At 36.8% G+C, this 20,076-nt stretch overlaps 2 protein-coding genes and 3 long non-coding RNA genes across 9 annotated transcripts; 2 read left to right on the forward strand and 3 right to left on the reverse strand.

Annotated features, from left to right (window-relative positions):
• Positions 1-3,441: 3,441 nt before the first annotated feature.
• LOC124341867 lies at positions 3,442-6,262 on the reverse strand. Of its 2 annotated transcripts, none has more exons than XM_046794818.1 (8): positions 6,008-6,262; positions 5,544-5,792; positions 5,161-5,311; positions 4,900-5,030; positions 4,697-4,819; positions 4,436-4,605; positions 4,104-4,344; positions 3,442-3,875 (listed from the first exon to the last, which is right to left on the reverse strand). In XM_046794818.1, the coding sequence occupies exons 1-8, from the start codon at positions 6,138-6,140 to the stop codon at positions 3,763-3,765; spliced, it is 1,311 nt and encodes a 436-aa protein (XP_046650774.1). In that variant the 5' UTR covers positions 6,141-6,262; the 3' UTR covers positions 3,442-3,762. The 2 variants fall into 2 exon arrangements, with proteins under 2 accessions (XP_046650774.1, XP_046650775.1); XM_046794819.1 differs by having other exon boundaries at positions 4,460-4,605; positions 6,008-6,260.
• Positions 6,263-8,581: 2,319 nt separating this feature from the next.
• On the forward strand, positions 8,582-15,694 carry LOC124342141. The gene is made up of 18 exons (XM_046795110.1): positions 8,582-8,772; positions 8,932-9,101; positions 9,152-9,349; positions 9,412-9,594; positions 9,653-9,800; positions 9,859-9,989; positions 10,072-10,180; positions 10,248-10,379; positions 10,443-10,617; positions 10,876-10,941; positions 10,997-11,136; positions 12,397-12,910; positions 13,009-13,161; positions 13,222-13,464; positions 13,545-13,752; positions 13,961-13,997; positions 14,056-14,344; positions 14,521-15,694. The coding sequence occupies exons 1-18, from the start codon at positions 8,770-8,772 to the stop codon at positions 15,054-15,056; spliced, it is 3,435 nt and encodes a 1,144-aa protein (XP_046651066.1). The 5' UTR covers positions 8,582-8,769; the 3' UTR covers positions 15,057-15,694.
• Positions 15,695-15,848: 154 nt separating this feature from the next.
• Positions 15,849-17,694, forward strand: LOC124341965. Of its 3 annotated transcripts, XR_006918690.1 has the most exons (8): positions 15,849-15,983; positions 16,065-16,103; positions 16,170-16,334; positions 16,402-16,500; positions 16,569-16,994; positions 17,062-17,169; positions 17,273-17,517; positions 17,588-17,694. It is a non-coding gene; the product is annotated as an uncharacterized LOC124341965 (long non-coding RNA). The 3 variants fall into 3 exon arrangements; XR_006918688.1 differs by having other exon boundaries at positions 16,170-16,500; XR_006918689.1 differs by having other exon boundaries at positions 15,983-16,103; positions 16,170-16,500.
• A 76-nt stretch (positions 17,695-17,770) lies between these two features.
• LOC124341966 lies at positions 17,771-18,421 on the reverse strand. Its single transcript, XR_006918691.1, has 2 exons — positions 18,287-18,421; positions 17,771-18,090 (listed from the first exon to the last, which is right to left on the reverse strand). It is a non-coding gene; the product is annotated as an uncharacterized LOC124341966 (long non-coding RNA).
• Positions 18,422-19,190: 769 nt separating this feature from the next.
• Positions 19,191-19,987, reverse strand: LOC124344564. Of its 2 annotated transcripts, none has more exons than XR_006919770.1 (3): positions 19,879-19,987; positions 19,620-19,739; positions 19,191-19,549 (listed from the first exon to the last, which is right to left on the reverse strand). It is a non-coding gene; the product is annotated as an uncharacterized LOC124344564 (long non-coding RNA). The 2 variants fall into 2 exon arrangements; XR_006919771.1 differs by having other exon boundaries at positions 19,847-19,981.
• Between the last annotated feature and the right edge of the window lie 89 nt (positions 19,988-20,076).

A 20,076-nucleotide genomic window follows, 5' to 3' on the forward strand; every position in this document is an offset into this window, starting at 1 on the left:
TTTGGAAAAAGTGTTCAATCCGCACCCCATAGTTTCGTATGGGGTGCGGATTGAACACTTTTTCCAAAAAAACTTTTCAAAAATCGATTACCATATTTGATCTGAAAACAAATTGATAATCGATTCGAATATTGAAACCAAGTTGAAAATAAATTCAAAAATTGAAAATGTTTTGAAATTGATTTCATAAATTGAAAATGATTTTGAAAAATGAAAATGATTTCGAAAAACTAAAATGAATTTGAAAAACTAAAATGATTTCGAAAAATGAAAACGAATTTGAAAAATGAAAATGAACTTGAAAAATGAAAATGAACTTGAATATCCATACAATTTCGGGAGTGCGATATGACACCACCCTACTCTATCCCCAGCTCTCTCCGGATGCTATAGCCACCCCGAGACAACCGACTAGCCATTGATGGCTATGTCGCTGATTCCAGCCAGCAAGGCCGTCAGCGATACTGTCAGCCCTTGCCGGGCGGTGCTGGCCACCGCTGCCGCCACAACGGCCGCCGCTAAAGTCTCTCTCGACCGCAGGCCGAGTATTCTACACAAAAATAGATTACACGATCCAACGTGAAAAGTTTCATGTTCCTATACGACTACTTTTATTTGAGGCCGGCCATGAAAAAAAAGCTTTTCTGTTGAAACGGACATGAGCAACATGACTATTTGGATCCTCTTCTTTGGCCTCCACCGCCATGTCCGCTGCCTCCATGATGGTAGAAAAGATAGACGTTGCGCCAATTTTTGGTGTTCAATCCGTCGCTGCAGCTGAGACAGAGCCATCCTTCCAATGAGCTCTTCCTTGGAAATGGCCCAATTGTATATAAATGCCGTAGAGTATCGGGTAGGTAACACTTCCGGCGCAAGTGGACCACATGGCAAAGACGTAGAGACAATAGAGAAGTCCAGCTCCCCAATCCGCTTAGATAGCGGATAATTTCCAGCAGGGCCAGCACCAACATGAGGATCCACGTCAGCAAGAAGGTCCGCCTTCTTCTTCTCGTCGGATTGAACGGCAGAGTATCGCAGCAGTACAGGACGCATAGGCCTATCCAGCGAAACGTACCAGAACACTTCTTTCCGGGCAGTTGGCAGTTAGTGGAATGACGAGAACTTCGCGAGAACGTCATACCGAGGCGTGACTGGAACTTTTCTCAGGTGAAAGCCACCCATTCGGCCGTTCCGTCTTCATCGTTGCTGGTTAGGCTGTGTGTCATTTACTGCAGGAACATGAAACTTTTCACGTTGGATCGTGTAATCTATTTTTGTGTAGGGTAATACTCGGCCTGCGGTCGAGAGAGACTTTAGCGGCGGCCGTTGTGGCGGCAGCGGTGGCCAGCACCTCCCGGCAAGGGCTGACAGTATCGCTGACGGCCTTGCTGGCTGGAATCAGCGACATAGCCATCAATGGCTAGTCGGTTGTCTCGGGGTGGCTATAGCATCCGGAGAGAGCTGGGGATAGAGTAGGGTGGTGTCATATCGCACTCCCGAAATTGTATGGATATTCAAGTTCATTTTCATTTTTCAAGTTCATTTTCATTTTTCAAATTCGTTTTCATTTTTCGAAATCATTTTAGTTTTTCAAATTCATTTTAGTTTTTCGAAATCATTTTCATTTTTCAAAATCATTTTCAATTTATGAAATCAATTTCAAAACATTTTCAATTTTTGAATTTATTTTCAACTTGGTTTCAATATTCGAATCGATTATCAATTTGTTTTCAGATCAAATATGGTAATCGATTTTTGAAAAGTTTTTTTGGAAAAAGTGTTCAATCCGCACCCCATAGTTTCGCACCCCATAAAAATATGGGGTACCAAATGATCATTTTTTTTAATTTTTTTTTATAATAATCGATTTACAATTTGAAATTGAAAATCAATTTGAAAAACGCTTTGCAAATTAAAAACGAAGTTAAAAAATTAATCAATATTGAAACAAAATTCGAAATTAATTTCAAAAATCAAAATAATTTTGAAAGTAAACTCTAAAATTAAAAATGGAAACAAAATCAAAATGAAAAAACAACATTATTTCAAATAAAAAATAATATTCATGACAAATTTTGAAATTGAAAAATGAATTTAATTTTTGAAAAGAATCCATTTTTATACGAAGAACCAGGGGGTATGGAGAGGTTAGGTAGGTTAGGTCTCCCATGGAAGAACTAGCAGCTGCTAGCAGTGTCAGCAGCTTCACATGCTTAGCCACGCTCTATTGCTATGCCGTATTGAAGAATGCGGATTTATTCCGCATATGCAACAGATAGATATCATTAGACGTCGCCTCGTGGCGCCACCATCCTGACCAGTTGAATAAAACTAAATTTACTGTTCATTATTCATATTTGGTTTTCAAATTCAAATGCGACAACTTTTTGATTTTTATTTTTGAGTTTACTTTCAAAATTATTTTGATTTTTGAAATTAATTTCAAGATTTGTTTCAATATTAATTAATTTTTTAACTTCGTTTTTAATTTGCAAAGCGTTTTTCAAATTGATTTTCAATTTCAAATTGTAAATCGATTTTTAGAAAAAAAATTCAAAAAAAATGATCATTTGGTACCCCATAAAAATGTTAAGTGAAAGACAAAGTTAAAAAATTTTTAAAAAATTAAATGAAAAATCAAATTCACTCAATTGCTTGGGATATCTTGTCTCGGCATCTGGTGGCAGGTGTGCGAGTTGCTAACCGGCACTGCAGCAGAGCAGACACTCATTCTTAGGAGCACACAACAAAGTGTAATTAGAATAGACTACTCTCATAATCTTCTTCCGAGACAACATATAAGATGCGTGTGATGTGTACCCGGCTGTTTGTTGCCTGCCACGAATTTGACAGGCGACATGTAGACGCAGACAACAGACATCTTCTTGCCACGGTCATGACGACCACCGCTATCTATGCATGCTGGGTGCCGCTAACTTCAATCAGAGTTCGTCGTGTTTGCACCTTGATTCACTTGATCATCTTGATCAAGCGACCACTTTTTTATTAATTTTTCGTTATAAAATAGGTTTATTAGCCTATATACTTGCTCTAGCGAGTGTAGAGAAATTCGCACGATTGCCGCCAGATGCCGCAACAAGATATCCCCTCTAGTTAAGTGAATTTGATTTTTCATTTTCTTTTTAAAAATTTTAACTTTGTCTTTCACTTAACATCCAAAAAGATTTTCAAAATTTTTTTGATTTGTTTTTTGGTTTTATTTTAAAAATATCGATATTTGTAAAAATAATTTTTAAAACGATTTTAAAAATTATCATCGCAATTTGATTTTTTAAAATATTTTCGATATTTTCGATCAAATACATGTGAGCCAAATACCGTGCCATGGTAGGCAGGTTATTATTTTTTACTTATATTATACAATTAATTTTTGATTTATTAGTTGGTTGTAACCAAAAAAAAACTATAGAAAAAAGTACAAACAATTCGCAGTTTTCTATTTTTAGTTTATCTTGAGCGATCTTGAGAAATGAGGCCAATCGAAAGCGAAACATAAAATTTCATTACCAGATAAGAAAAATAACATCCTTTATTAAAATAATTGTTCCGATAATTTCTTCTAAATAGTTTAGTAACAAGATCAAAGGCAACGCCATATTCAGTCATACCTTAAATTACAAACGACAGGGTTGACAGCCAAATGACAATTTTAAAGTAATTCAAATATCGGTGTACCCCATGAAAATGAAAAATGGATATCGGTAATTCGGTATAAATAATAAATTATTTGATTAAAAACTTTCAAGCTATTCTTTGTTCATAATTAAGGCAAAATCCTGAATTTCTTTCTTCAACCGCAGCAACACCTTCGACGTCATTTGTGTGATATATTATATTGAAATCCTTTGTGGTGGCTAAATCAATAAAACAAATTTAAAATCAATATTAATTAAAACATTTACTGAAATGGATTGAAGAAATATTCTTTCACACAGCAGTGAGGAAACTTTTTGTTACAAAGATAATTTCGCGATTTGAAAAATCGATGACTGTTGCAAGACATCATGTCAAATCCGCGAAAAACACCCTTGCGTTTTCAAACTTTGTATGGGTTTTTTAAGTCGAAAAAATCTATGTCTTACAGCAGACTGTAACAGGTGGCCCCTCAGCAACAGCAGGATTTAGAGCGCCTCCACAGTATCGATCAGAGACGTCGGTAGGAAATTGAGGATTAAATCCATTTGGGATAAGAAGGAAATCGGAAGGACAATTAATGGCACCATTGCTAGAAAAGTATGTGTCTGCCAGACCACTAAGATGAAAGCTTCGACCATCGGTTTGTGTGTCACACTGAGTGTAGCAAATTCTAATTGCTTTTTGTGACTGGAAATATTAATTTATTACTAGCTTTAGTACCAACTAGCTATAAATAGCGTGGTATACTGTATGCTACTAAAGTAAAATATTGACGTACTTTTTCGTCTAAACGGCAATATACCTGTTTGTTAATGAGTTCATTTCGGAAACATATTTTGTAATCCATTTCAGCTAATTGGCGCATACCGGCTGCATCCTTCCAATTAAAAGACTTAACTGTGCCGATTCCAGTAAGTTTTGTGAAGTACTGAAGGCAGTCTCTTGGGGCTATATGGTTGGAAGATTTAAAAAACCAAACTAGTAGCCTAGTTCAAAATACCTTGCCTCATTCAGTCGTTCTTCCTCAAGCACCCCTTACCAAGAACATCGGAGCCACATGGAATCAACGAAATCCGAATGTCCCATTTGCGAATTACAGTCGAAACGCCAAATTTTAGCAACATCATAAACTCAGTAGTCGATGATGGTGCTTCCAAATACACTAAACGTAGTAAGTGTTAAACAAAGCTATTTATAATTATTAATATTCTACTGTATAATAATTAGAAAAATTTTTCCTACTGTGTTGGTCTTCATTATCGCCACAAATAACAGGCACTTTGTTTACTGCACCTCCGACTTGAAAATAATCAGAATCACATTGTCCCGTTGCCGCATTGGGTTGAGCGATAGAGAAGCTTTTGAAATCCAAGCTGTTTTTTTTTTTCATCATGATTAGTTAGAATATTCATATAGAAATGTGTAATAATTCGTGATGAAATGAATCAGCCGACGTCATATTTCTTAAATGATTTAAAATCAAGAATGAGGGAAAAATTGTACCGAACTTGACAAGAACGTCGTCTTCTTTGCTCAACAAGGTTGTTGTCCAACACAACGGTTAGGCTACATGTAGTATCCGAACTAACGGCAGGGGCATTTCGCCAATAAGTGTTGTTCAACGTAATCTTCTCTCCACATTTCGAAACAAAAACTTAAAAAAAAAATAATAAAATAAAAGATATGTGAAAAATCAGAGACTCAAATTGAAAACCGTTGAAAACAACCGTTATAAAGGCTGACGAAAGACCTCGGAAAAAATTTGCTATTTAAGTTGTTTTATAAACGTGATGAACAATGTTTTCTTCATACATTGATAAGGTAAATTTTTCTATAATGAGAGACCCATCACCAGTGAAGAAGAAAGATCCGAAGATGTCACTTACGAACACAACACACAGCTAAAGCTCCACAAGAACCACTTGGACGTCCGCCGTATGCGTTGCAAACCGCCGAGGGAACGCAGTTACCCAAGTGGCCACCCCGACTTTCACAGCTGCTAAAGGTCCTTATTAGCATATCAGGATTTTCTGAATTAGGTCTCGGAGCAGCGCTGATTAATGGTGAAAATAACTTGAAGGCGCTATTAATGTTCGATAGACCGAAAACATTTTGACGAGGCAACAGCACACTAGCTAGAATTCGATTAAATATTCTATTAGTGCACGTAATACCCATTATTACGACTTTTATTAGAATTTTTTTTTTTTTTTAAATGCGATTGTTCTTCGAATTATTTTCTCTTCATTTTGATTTGTTGGGTCATTGGCATGAGTTATGGCTACTACGTGTAGGAGAGTTCAGCTCTCAAAACAAAGATGTTGCGGTGGTAGTCAATTAAAAAATTTACCTGATGGTTTAAAAAATGGATAACTTTGGAACTGCCGTAGTTGTTTTTCGGTTATCGTGCCTGAAGTAGTTGGCACCGCTAAAACGATATCGCAAACAAAAGCGAAGCTTATAAATAACAAAAACGCATGCATATTCACTTCATGTATAACAATTTAACCGAGCGTATAGATAAATGTATTGCAAAAACAATCCGAGTACTACGAGAAACCAGATTTGCTTGTATACTGTTTTGCAGGTGCTGCCTTATGTTCCGTTCTTTTATACTCGCAAGATCCTGACACGACAACGCGGTGACTGTAATTCTGTCAGATCAAAAATGGGCAAAGTAACTGGATAGAGACCCCTCCCCGTTGAACTTGGTCGATATAAATTACAGGAAATCTATGTATGTATACAATATTTCATTTTTAGACCTTATACTTCATTTTAAGCACGATTTCATTATTCGTTTTTGTTATTTATTTATTTGTTTTTTGTCGTTTTGTGGTTTTTTGTTTACCTGCAGGAAATAAAATCAATATTAGTAATTTCTGTAGCGTATAAATATAGTTCGGTAAATAGGTTTTATGAATGGGCAATTGAATGCACTTTGCGCAAAGGTTACCTCCCAGCATAATAGGCCCTACTCCGCAAATAAGGAAAATAAGACAATACATACTGTACTATTGAAAACCTTGGAAAACCTCTAGCTTGGGATTCTGTCTTCTCGCTAATAGGTTGAATTATCAACTGAATCCAAAAGGTTTTTTATTGGTGTAATTGAGTTTATCTTTGCTGTGGATCAATAAGAATTAATTTTAAAATATAACTCGGAAATATCTATAAACCTTTATTATTTTTTCCGGGATTTTTTCGTCACGGTGCGTCTCGGCATTGAGCAACAATACAAAACATGGTGTCTTTTTCTTTGGTCGGCCGGTTCCAATCAGGGCAATTTAGATCTCACAATGAAATCTTGTGTAACCTAATTTTAACAGCAACAGTACCAAACTGGTTTCTTTTAAAGTTTATGCGTTGAGCAAGGCTTTGAGTTCATATGGAAACTAGGAAGAGCATCTAAAATAAAAAGGCCAATGACCGGAATCTGTTTTTAAAACGTGTTTTTTTTTAATTTATAATTAAGTTTTCTTCGAAATAGCTTATATATATAGCGAAAGAGAGTACAGTATTTTACTCTCTTATATTTGTGGAATGGCTTTCTATTTTGTGACATCGACACACTTCGTTGTACAGGCCACAGTGCCACACAGGGTAATCGTCACATCTGTCTAGTGATGGCAAGCCAATCTTCATACACGGTAGCGCGTGGTAGCGGGTGTAAAAGTGGCCTTATTTTTCAGGATTGAGAGAGGATGGGTGATGAATATTAACGGAGGTAGTGTTCGCGATTGTTAACCCAACAACACACTGGTTGCACTAGAAATAAATTTTAAAAGATACGTGTTGTATCACCAAGAGCTTTATGCATAACTACATATAAGTAATATAGTAATATAGGGTTTCCGAAGCCATAGGGCATAGGCCTATTGGTATCACTACACCCCCCCCCCCCCCCCCATTCGCGTTAAGCATGGATGCTGTATGCTGGGAATACTTATTTTTTAAATAAAACAATTGGATTGAAGAAATGCCCGGAAATGTCTGACGGCAGGGTTTTCAGCGGAATCATCGGTGGAAACCGCAAGGCTGCGTCTTCCTCCTCGGCAAACGTGAAGTAAAAAAAGAACGGTTGAAAAAAGGACAGTTTGCAACATTGTTATTGTCTCGTTGTTTCCTCGAGTCCACAACAAACATCGGCATCGCTCGTATGTAATACAAATAGGCTTCTACAGCTGATTCTAATTCTACCATGGACTCAAACACTCCATTAGTGGTAGACTTTAGAAAAACGTCAGTTATATGTTTATAATACAGACCCTGGCACCGAATGCTAGTTGTCTATAATGGGCGATAATGGGGAAACCTGATTTCTGATTTATTGATATTTATTTTAACATTTCACCTTTTCTCATTTTGACGCGTCATCACTGATGGCGCCTAAAGCAGCGAAGCTATTTTACATGCATCCACAAATAAACATCCTAAAATGGAGTTTCAACTAATAAAAAAAAAAAAATTCTGAATAAGGGGAAACGTTACCGGTTATCAATCACCGGTTATTTCTTTGTATTTATAATGAACCAGGGTATGACGTCAGAAATAATAAAATGCTTTTACTTACCCTACACAAATTTTTCGAATTTTACGAAACTTGCGAATCCCCAAGCAAAATTCTAGCAAAATTTATTATATTTTCTGCTTGAAACTTGAAAGTCCTTAACATGGATGGGAGTGATGGGATTGGACTGGAACTCATGGAGTCATGGGAGTGGGAGGTGCTGGCGCGTGCGCGGGACAGCAGAGACCGATCAACGATCATGAATCGGATAGGAGTTAGGCAACACAACCTGTCTCTGGTTACCCTCTCTCTTTTTTGGTTTGGTTCGGTTACCCGAACTCTTTTGCGAGCTATGCCATCTAGGAGTCTAATAATCAAGGTTTTATTCAGTTCAAATTTCCGACACCAGTTGGTGTTCAATCATATCATCCCTCATGCCTCATCCGTCATAGTGAAGTCATGAAGTGATTCAAGATTTAGAATTAGTAATAATATTGCAATCGACCATCTGGAGGTTTATCTGTGTTTTTGGACATCAGATTACATGAATTGGAGCTCGCATTTTATTTTGAAAACGCAAGTGAAAATTTGAATCTTTTAGAATGGTAAGTCTGAAATTCCCCCGTTTACAGCTTTAATTGATGCTCGTATCAGATTTGTTCTTCTGTGCCGACATCTTGAAAGCTTACACCTGAAACTTCTTTTTGTTTAATCCATGTGACAGTTTTCTGAAACAGTTGTACTCTTTTTTTTTAATACTATAGAGGGAATATATGGTAGGAACAAGAGTTGAATGTGATGGATTCAGAGGAACTGTTCTTTTTGTTGGAGAAGTTCCTCCAACAAAAGGAAATTGGCTTGGTGTTGAGTGGGATGACCCTTCAAGAGGAAAACACAGTGGTTCACATGAAGGAATTCAGCACTTCGTGACAAAGTATTATTTGGAAAAAAAAAATTGCAATTTGATATTCATTAAAAGGATAGAAAAATTAATGCAGGTTCATTTGTTCGAGTTAATAAAATCAAACCTAGTCTGGAGTTCAGTCAAGCTCTTTCGGAAAGATACCTTGAGAGTTCCAAAGATGACTATGCAGACAAGTTACTCATAAGTGAGCTGAAAGATGAAATGAATGCACCATTCCTGGAACTTGTGGGATTTGAAAAAGTTGGCAAAAAACAAAGGTATGTAGTTGTCTGTTATATATGGGCATTGTCTGTTAATTTGCTTAAGAATTTTCCAACAGTAACCTGCAGGAGTTAAGGATTGCTGTCCTGGATCATATGTGTATTAGCCATACTGAGCATAATTTGAAAGAGATTTGTCATAACATTGAAGAATTAGACCTGTCTTCAAATCTATTTAACTCATGGGAAGGTGTTGCAGCAGTTTCAAATCAGTTAGCAAGATTGACAGTTTTAAATATCAGGTATAAGGTATCTACTACCTGGTGTATCAAAATGTTATAAGTAATTATTTTTTTTTAGTGATAATAAGCTGGTAATTCCTGAGAATCCCGGTACACTCAAATCAGCTTTAAAAAACCTGATACAGTTGCAAATGAGCCACATGGATTACACATGGAAGAACATTGTTCAGTGTTCTGTAATGTGGCCCATGGTCGAGGTTTTAGCGGTACCATACACATATACTTCATCTTAAAACCTTTTGAAGTACCGAAGTTTCTATGTAGGTTCCTAACAACAATATTACGTGTCTTGAATTTATGAATAATGACACTTTTAATCATCTAAGAGTGTTAAATCTTGAAGGAAATCAAATTGAACATTGGGAAGAAGTCAATAAGCTGGGACAGTTGCCCAGGTACATTTTTTTTAAGTTTATTTTTTAAATTATAGTTATCATCACAATTCAATCTCAAGACACAAATTTATTTAATATTTAGCTTAGAGCAACTATCCCTCTATGGATGTGGTTTGAAAAACATCCAGGTGAAAGAAAAATCTTTTTCTAAACTCTCCAAACTTTCCCTATCCAACAACAAAATTTCGCAGGTATTAATTATTTTCTAAAGTAGATTGAATTCTATATTTTAACTTTCATTGAATTGTGAATTATCAGTGGCAACATATTTCGGAATTGGACAAACTACTCATGTTAGTCGATCTGAAAATGTGTGGTAATCAGGGTCTTGAAGTCCCCAGCAATGAAACGTTTACTCAGTGGATTATCGCAAGAGTTGGCCATCTGCAGGTGATATTTTCCTTTGCATTTTTTTTCTGTCGTTTATCCATCTAATAGATATTAGTAAAATAGATTCTCAACGGTTCTGAAATTTTAAGCGTGGATCGACGTGGCGCAGAACTAGATTACCTTAAGTACAACGGGAGAGAATATTTGACTGCCTTGTCCCAGCTGCGCTCATCAACTGAACAACAAAGCAGGGGGGATTTTTATTCCATTCATCCTCGCTATAAATTCCTGGTGCAAAGTAAGTTTTGAGCCTTTTTTTCTATTTTTATTGGAGAGGAAAGAATATACAAACTGCAAACACAAGTTATGTATAGATACTACTCTCCTATAGTATATGTGGTGAAGAATATCCCTAGATTGACAGATCTATGTCTTTGGGCTACACTCGCCCGTACAATCGTTTCAATCTAACTTTTACATTTTTCATATTTAAATGTTAACTCGTGTTGTTTTCGCTTCTAATTTTTCTTACTATTCCATTCGTTGGTTTTTTTAGAATATGGGCCACCAGAGCCAGGCGAATTTGAAATGAAACCAACCACTCTGAAGAATAATTTGATTAGTAAGAAAAATATTATTATGTGAAAAATTTTTATTTAGTGACTTTGATGTTACAGTGCTTCAGCTACAGCGGGGCACCAAAAGGATTTCAAAGAAACTTCCTTTGACTATGGAAGTTCAGAAACTGAAAGTTTTAATCCACAGATTATTTGAACTTGATAGTTCTGAATTAAATTTTTTTTCCTACAGCCCAAAGGTATGTAATTCATAGGTTTTTAGAAAAAATATATTTCTCCTAATGCAATTATTAATGTGTATTATAGAATCCTGGTCTATATATTCCTCTTGATAACGACCTTCGACCTCTTTCATTTTATTCCGTTGAAGACGGTGATATAATTGAAGTGAAAAATTCCAGTGTTTGATCCTTATCAAATTAGTCTGTTGGATTTTAAATGATGTTATAAAAAAATGGATACAATCGAGGGTGCAAATAACGGCTACCGTGTTCTGTCAATCAAAGCTTTTGTGTAATTTTTCTTTGGTTATGAATTTCGAGTTATTTAACAATTATCAATGATCGCAATACAAATATCGGTTACGAACTATGCGTACATGTGTAGAAATCTATTATTTTTTTATCTCTTACAACTACTACTTACTCTTGCAAATATTGCTTTCTCTGTGAAAATGCGACCTAGGATGTTCCGTTTCTGCATTGTAATAGCTTGGCATTTGCGGATCGTTGTTCGAAATTTCGAAAATCACAATTGATATCAAATATTGCTGAAATATAAAGGGGTTCGTAGCTGCTAAATGGGAAAAAAACAAGAATAAAAAAAAACTGATTTCAACAAGTTACAAATATAGTATGATAGGTTTGTAAAGTAAATGACATCTTAAATGTTCATTATCATCTTACATGGTAGTCTGTTGAGAAAAGAAGTTTTAATGCAATATGAAACTTAAGACTAAAATGTAGCTGCATGAAATTTCTACCTGTTGAGAATTCTTATTGAATTATTCAACGAAAGTAGAGACGAAGTTGAGCTATGAATTTAGTTGACTCTAACAAATAGGTCTTTAGTTTGTTTTTCTTTCTTTTTTCTTTATGAGTCTGACAGTTTTTTTGTTTTTTTTTACAGCAGCAGTTTGAAGATTTTTGCAAATTCTGCTGTTGTTTTCTCCCTTTGTTCCATTTTTCAAATCAAATGCTGGGGACCCTAGTTACAATAGTTACAATGTTGCCAAGTGAAATTTCAAAGATGAAAGCGTAAATAAGATGACGGTGAGTCCGTGAGCGCCGTGAGTGACTGAGTGAGTGAGTCGGTGACGTAAACCTAATTTGAGGTTTTTAAAAGCCTCCAAAGACACCCCCAAAATATATATATATATATTAACAGAATATTTACAATAGTACTGTTTGTGTTTTGTGGATGAAAGGATAACAAACAAATGGTGAAAGCGCAATTTAAGACAACGAGTGAAAGCTGTCAGCGCTTTAGTTCTAAAGTAGGACGGCACAACAAGTCAACAAAACAGCATGGGAATGGCGCCCGACGCGTCGCTATCAGACGATGAGAAAAAGTTATTCCCATTAAAAACCGTTGCAAACGTTATAACTTTATTCGAAAGTATTCTTAAAAGAACAACCGAGCCAGATTTAGCTTTGTTGTCCATCATAGTTGGCTGCATTGAAAATACTCTCACATGTAATCACCAAATTCTTGGTGGCGCCAAGTCAACTGTATTACCAACTGCGATTGACGAAACCAGTGAAAAGCTTATTACGATAGCACCGATCAGAAGAGAAGATGATTTTCCAGAAATTGAGTGGTCAACAGTGGAAGCTCTTTATGTCAAATTCAGAGCAGTTATCAAAAGCTCAGTAGATTTGACTCATTATGGCTGTCCACAGTTTGCAACACGAGAACTTATAAAAAGAGTTTCTGATGTCATCTGGAACACATTAACTAGAAGTTATTATAAAGATCGGGCACATTTGCAGAGTTTGTATAGCTATTTAACAGGTACTTAAACTAAATTACTTACAAATTATTTACTTACTCTAAATTTAAATAGAAGATAATGCAATTTGAAGCCACATTTGACTGTTTTTATTGTTTAGGAAACAAATTGGATTGCTTTGGAGTAGCCCTAGCTGTGGTTGCTGGTTGCCAGGTGCTTGGCTACCATGACGTACATTTAGCATTGTCTGAAGACCATGCCTGGGTGATGTTTGGACCAGATGGCAAGGAAACAGCAGAAGTGACATGGCATGGTAGATTTTAAAAAATCTTGTGTAACTTAGAATCTGTTTAATGCAATTTTTTATACATAGGTAAAGGTAATGAAGACAAAAGAGGTCAACCTGTAGACCCTGGAATACAAGCAAGATCTTGGTTGTATGTATCAGGCAATCCTGTCATTTGTTCTAGATTTACAGAGGTTGCCTCACTTGTTTCGTCAATCAATCCCAGTATTACTGCTACCACAGACAGTCTAGAAGTTGCTTCATTACAACAATCCTTGTTGTGGGTGTTGTATGATACAGGTCATCTTACTCGTTATCCCATGGCCCTTGGTATGATTCTTCCTCACCACTTGTATCTGCATATGTTGCAACATAGGAGAAAATTAAAATAACTACTTATTTCTATCTAGGAAACCTGGCCGACTTAGAAGAGTTGAGCCCCACGCCTGGACGATGTCCTTGTGGTCAACTTTTCAGTCAAGCTATTGAAGTGGCGAGGCGCTGTTATGGTAATAGTCACGTCTACCCCTACACCTACCAAGGTGGTTATTTCTATCGAAATCGAATGTACAAAGAAGCGCTAGAAAGCTGGGCTAACGCGGCGGACGCCATACGAAGGTTATTATTAAATACATTTTTGTTTAGTGTTTAGGGTGATTTCACATGAAAACGACAAAAACTTGTCGCGGATTTTTTTTATAGCTATGAATCGAAAAATCCTAGTGGCGATCAAATCCGTGAGATGGTCGCCACAGGTTTTGGTCATTTTCATATGAACCACCCTTTGGAATCAATAATTACATTACATTTCTTTTTTCTTTTTCAGTTATAACTATTCACGAGAAGACGAAGAAATCTATAAGGTGAAGCTAGTAAATAAAAACATCTAAACGTATAGCTAATAATGGCTGTTTATGGTAGGAATTCCTCGAGATCGCCAATGAGTTAATTCCTTTCGTAATGAAGGTGGAAGGCTCAGGTCACAGCGCCCGCTCAATTTTAAAAGATTCAGAGTGTTTCGCTCACTTACTTCGTTTTTACGACGGTATATGTCAGTGGGAAGAAGGAAGTTGCACACCTGTGCTTCATATAGGATGGGCCAAACCTTTAGTCAACACTATCTCCAAGTTCGATTCCCAAGTTCGTCGACACGTTGTCATTTCATGTTCCGAGATGACAGAAGGAGACACGCCATCCATGAAACCGCCAGGTAAATAATCAAAATTAATAATATCCCTAACAACCGAAAGTTGCAATAAACACCCTGCAAGGAATATTCTGGTGATGGATCAACCCGCTTGTGCGATTCAATTGATCGCTCATGCGGGTCTTGATAACGAATTTGCTGGCCATGCTGTGTTGTTTATTGGAGTGTTTGGTTTATAGTGGGCAAGGCCGAGTTCCAACGAGAAGATCTCGATGCCAACGCCAACCAAGTTGTCCTCCCCTGGCCGCTAGCGAAGGAGCAGGAAGAGAAGGAAGAGCGACTAGTTGATAGTGAAGTTTGTGGCAAGGCCGCCGAGCAAAAGGCGCGGTTAGGGTCAACGGCGTTGGCCGCCCTCACTGATCTCTGTGGTCGAACAGTTCTGAGCCCTGCCTTCTTCCTTGGTTCGGATATAAAAACCGGATCAGACTCGCAAGCGTTTCATACTTTGACTATTTCAGGGACTGCTGCCTCAACCGACAGCCCGGTGAAAATGATGAATAAACCAAAATTGTACCTACGCAGCCATAAAATGGCCGGTCTCAAAGATCTACTGCTCTCGGAGAAACTCAACACGCACGCCATTTCGCTTCAGTTAACGGCTCAAAGCCAAGTTCAGCTTGGCGGTCGCAAACTGCGCGGAGAAGAAGCCAAAGATGCCAAACAGGAAGGACGGGAAGTCAATCTTTCACGACCGAAGAGAACCAGAAAGGAGTAGTAACGAAACGTACAGCCATAGATGGGTGAAAATTTTTAACTTTTTTTATACGGTGTGATTTTAAATATTACCAAAAGATAGATATTCCATACGTGGATCGAGTATCTGTGCGGTTTTAACCGGTTGCGGACACCTTTGCCTTATATTCGTGTTTTCATCAAATTGAACTATACGATTGTTTTTCTCTTTTTTTATTGCCACATGTATGTTTGTCAAATAATTGCGTTTCCTAGCTGCCTACCCTTCCCCAGTGATGGAAGAAGTTGATCTGTGTTGAGATTTTGTTCAGAATGAAGAAAATCCAACTGATAAAATGTGTATGGGAGAAAGATGGTGTATGGGATGACAAATTAACGTCTTGGACTCAAATCTAATGATGAAAAAAGGATACAATGGGTTGAGTGGCGTCTTTCCTTTTCTAATTGTTGCTTTGAGTTGATTACTACGTGTTGCTAAATCATACATTCCACGGTGATGGCAAAGAAATGAGTGAAATTATGTACCTGTATTCCTTACTCTACTCTGATATTTTGTATGTCTGGATAGTTCATTGAGGAATGAGAGGATATCAATCCCTATATATCTTTTAAAATGTGTATCCATGTTGGCGGGGTGAATAAAAATGTATATACCATCAATGCAAACATTCATTTAGTTTCCTTATCGTACTGACGTACTACCATATTGTTATTAATTCGAATTATTTCCCGGAGTTTCTTTAGGTTAGATCTAGTATTTTCATGAAAGGTTGTCGTGACGCGACGGTCAAAACTGTCTAGAGCAAACAACTTGGTCTCAACACGCCGCGGCGGTACTTACCGCCGCCTGACGGGACAACCACCGCGGCGGTACGTACTGCCGCGGCAAATAATTTCCCCAAGATCACAGCGCCACTCGGTGGCGGCAGGCCGGTAGCTTTTCTTAAAGGTAAACAATAAGTATTGTCTGCTAATTGCTAAAGCTTTGACAAATTAAGCAATATTTCGTACGGTCTTATTGAAACTTAAGTAAGTGCTCTGAAAATGGATCAACCTCCTGAAGACCCAGGTATTTTTCTTACATTTTTTCGAAACGTTATCTGTAAGATGTTTTCAAATTCTTCTGTTCAAACAGATTTAAATGAGTCGAAAAAGAAAGATGAAAAGAACGCCAAAAAGATATTGCAGCGGTTGGGTGAGCCTAATAGAGGTTCAAACCTCAGACAACAATCAAATCTTTCATTTTTCAAGCCCAAAGCTTCTCCCTGTTCTAAAACCCACAAGCCAAACTCTAGTTCATGTAGGTAGATGGCATCAAATCAAATAACAACGTACCTAACAAGATGATTTTCCACCTGCGGATGTAGAAGCTGCTGGTCATCCAGCAGCTGCACCGCTGGAAGGCTTGGACTTGTTTCAGAATGTTACGAATCCAACTGAAACTACTGTTGATGTTGATGAGATGAGTAAGTGTTTCCCAAACTTACTCCTTCCTTATTTAATGCATGTTATTTTCTATTACTATTTGTTTCAGGGTAAAAAATAATGGAAAATGTGATGATTGACATTCAAAAAGCAGCAGACATACAAAATGATGCTTTTACTAAAGTGGTAGAAAAGGAAAGGGAACTCAGGAAAGAAAGACTGAAAGGCAAAGAATGGCAGTCAAGAAATGAAGCTCTTCATGGAGCTTGGACAACAGAAATACGGACTATTTTCGTTAATGCCCAACTCAAGAGGAGAAGTCAGTTTCATAGTGTGTGCACTGTGTGCAAGAAAAGTGGCCGAATCCTCGTATGCTGTTATGATTGTAAGCAACATTTATGCTGGGAATGTGATTATGCATTCCATTTTTTCAATCCACTTCATGCCAGAGTTTATAAAACAAGTAAAAACTACTCAACTGAGCAACTATTACCAACCGAGTTTATGAACGAGTTTGGTCAAAAAATTGAGAAAGGTACTGATATTGTTTGGCCATTTTTGAATTCAGCATTTGTTGTGACTACACTATTTCTTATTTATAGACGTTCCTGTAACTTGCTTCCCTCCTTCCAGGTGTTGGAGTTGTAGCTGGACACTTGTGTATTAAATACCGGAACCAACGATGTTATACTGTTATCACAGTTAAAAAGGTATATACGGACCCATTAAGAAATCATGATTTCTGCGTGCAAATGTTGTGCATATACATTTATTGTCAATCGAAAGTCTTTACAAATATCTGCATTTTCTTAGGAAGGTTCGATTTAAAGTCTGCCAGTTTCAGCTGCACTTCTTGCGTGTAGGGAGGCCCTCGATGAAGAGTACGTTTATTCAGAATGGCTACCAGGCAAACCAGGAAAGGATAAGGAAGAACCTGCTAATCTCTTTTTTGATGAACATCTTTTGGATACCTGTACGAAATTCAAAACAATACTCCTGGAACATCACAAGAAATGTTTCTGAGAAGTCTTTCTCAAATGTCTACTCAAAATGGCCAGGTAATCTTAAATTTAACTGAACTGATTTAGCAAACAATAACCTTAATATATGATTTTTTATCCTTGTCAGCCAAGTTACATCAATCCAATTCTGTTTTTTAAAGCCTATGATGAGAATAATCTAATGAAGTGCATTCATCTCGTTCAGTTCTTACAATAATAAATCAGTGAACAATTCTTATGGTTTAAATTTTGTCTATTTTTTAACAAGTAATCACACCTTGGTTGTCTCTTAACATGAAAACTGCTTTCATTAAGTGAAAAAGTTATATATTTTGATTTATCAAGTCAGCAATGTTTTAGGAAAGGGTAAAAATATGTAAGACTATCATACTACTTCAGAACTGTGCCTCTGAGGAAGGAATTCTGCTTGTATAAGATGCATATCTTGTAACTTACAAAAGTTGTTTAGAAAGATAAGAACCATTCTTCAAGCGTATAATCTAGCTTGAACTGCCATGCAACAGGAGAAAAGTGTCTGTCGAATGACCATGAGGTGTGCTGACTTGAGCGAAGATGGATGAGGATGGAATAGTCTGGTCTCTTAGCTGTAGGATTATAACTTTCCAATGCCTAATAATTATAAGAAAATACATATATATTACATCTGCTTCTGTTATGTTAATATTTTCAATGTTGACTGGCTTTATCTTTATTGACCTGACTATAAAAGCAGGTTTCAATCAGTCTCAGCAGATTGAAAATTAGCAAAATTTAAAAGTTATCTAATACATTAGAGAATTAAATATTCCTGACCTTGTATAATTACCTGTTACTTTGTATTCTTCCTAATAGTTAACGTTGAACTTACGGTATGCTACAAATCATACTCAAAATGAAAATGAAAACAAAAAAAAATCACATAATAACACTCCAAAAAAATATGTCTTTATTGTTATGGTACGTCAAGTAGGATTTCCCGATTTCCCATCTAGCCATAAACAAAAAAAATGAAAATGAAAGTATCCCTAAACACACCGGAGAGGAGGGAAAATCATCGGCTTAACACGAGCCGAAGTCCGGCTGAGTGTCGACTACCATCCGTAAGGGGAGTACAAGTGTTTTTCTTCACAGGAAAGGCGAAAAAACTTTATCGCAGTTTTCTGCCCGAGGCACATTTTTTACGCGCATAATTTCATTTTTATATTTTTTGAGAGATAATTACACGCCAATTCATTTTCTGAACACAGAATTTTTCTATCTTTAATCGATCACATGCAATTAATTTCGCAAGATTTTACCACCTGGTACGAACTCATGCGCTAAACAGCCCTGACTGTGGGCCCACGGCCGCCGCCATCGTTGAATGAAAGCCGTTGGGGACGGAATTTTTTTTCAGTTTTTTCTTAATAATTATAACTTTAAACATGTTTAGATACAAAAATACGAAGACCAAAACTCGCTAAGAAGAACGGTTTTCAAGATATGACGTAAATTTGGGATTTTTTTTTGTACGGCACTTGCCATTAAAGACCGGCGGGGGGAATGGGGCTTCGTCCCGACTACCTGAGTCCCGACGACCGTACTAGCTTATACACTAATTTATCAGTGTTTATAATATCTTAACGGAAAATTATGTAGATTTATATAAAAATAGACGAGTCAGGATATAGCGTGTAAAAACAATGCAATCAAAGAGAAATATTGGACAAATCTTTTTTATTGTATTCAAAATTCAAATAAACACGTACGTGACCAGCGAGAATTTCAATTTCAAAACAATACAATTGTGACGCTACACAAAAGTGTGAGGCATGGCCAAGATCGTCTTGACTTAATTGAGCACCAAAATATTTGAAACGCAAGAGTACAGCTTAGTGAAACCCATCAACGAGTGCCATTTTACCCTCAGAAAAATGTGTTTTATTATAAATTTTAAATGGGAAGTTTAATCAATTCAGAACCGACAGAACATGAGCTTTTTTTTCATGACATGAGACTTGGTGCTCTGGCTTCTGTGTGGGCAGGACACATCTACTCTTATGGCCACTGAAGGAATAATTATGCTCATTGGAGTACATCACGATACCATCTGATGTAAATAGAAATGATACAAATACATTAGTACTTTGAAGTCTGAATGATGAGTCACAATTCAAAACCTATTTAGTTGCACCATTCCCAAGATTCCAGTTATTTTCCTGACAAGGACGTTGTAAAAATGAAATGCTATTCACAACAAACGCTTCAGCTGCAGGATCAGTATACTGAAACAATTTTACCTGAGAAGTAAAAAGAAACAAAGAGAAATTAAATTCTTAAGTTTATCACAAAATAAAACTGCTGTTATATTGTTCCCAAATAAGTGAGGGCAGTCATAAATGTCAACCATAAAATGTCTTTGCAATTTCCAATGCCTACTTTGTCTCGTGTTCTGGTTTAGCAGCTGGAAGGGAATAGACTTTGGGTCTACAGCTTGGTCAAAGCAAACTTCATATTCATTGATCCCTTTACCACAAAAAATGTAAACTCTGACTTAATTTGCAGTCATGTCAATTCTAAACATAAGAAAGAGATCAGCAAAATCAGCATGAAAAGATTTCTGAAAAGTTTACTTGC

This window comes from Daphnia pulicaria, chromosome 6, assembly GCF_021234035.1.
Source record: "Daphnia pulicaria isolate SC F1-1A chromosome 6, SC_F0-13Bv2, whole genome shotgun sequence".
Taxonomy (NCBI): domain Eukaryota; kingdom Metazoa; phylum Arthropoda; class Branchiopoda; order Diplostraca; family Daphniidae; genus Daphnia; species Daphnia pulicaria.

Excerpts from the sequence above, each read along its gene's own strand:
- LOC124341867 (XM_046794818.1), bottom strand. The coding sequence starts at position 6,140 with ATGCATGCGTTTTTGTTATTTATAAGCTTCGCTTTTGTTTGCGATATC. Across the intron at positions 5,031-5,160 it reads CGACGTTCTTGTCAAGTTCG|CTTGGATTTCAAAAGCTTCT; the intron begins GTACAATTTTTC and ends AAAAAAAAACAG. Across the intron at positions 4,820-4,899 it reads CGATAATGAAGACCAACACA|TGTATTTGGAAGCACCATCA; the intron begins GTAGGAAAAATT and ends TACTACGTTTAG.
- LOC124342141 (XM_046795110.1), top strand. Across the intron at positions 9,102-9,151 it reads ATTCAGCACTTCGTGACAAA|AAAAATTAATGCAGGTTCAT; the intron begins GTATTATTTGGA and ends TTAAAAGGATAG. Across the intron at positions 13,753-13,960 it reads GCGGCGGACGCCATACGAAG|TTATAACTATTCACGAGAAG; the intron begins GTTATTATTAAA and ends TTTCTTTTTCAG.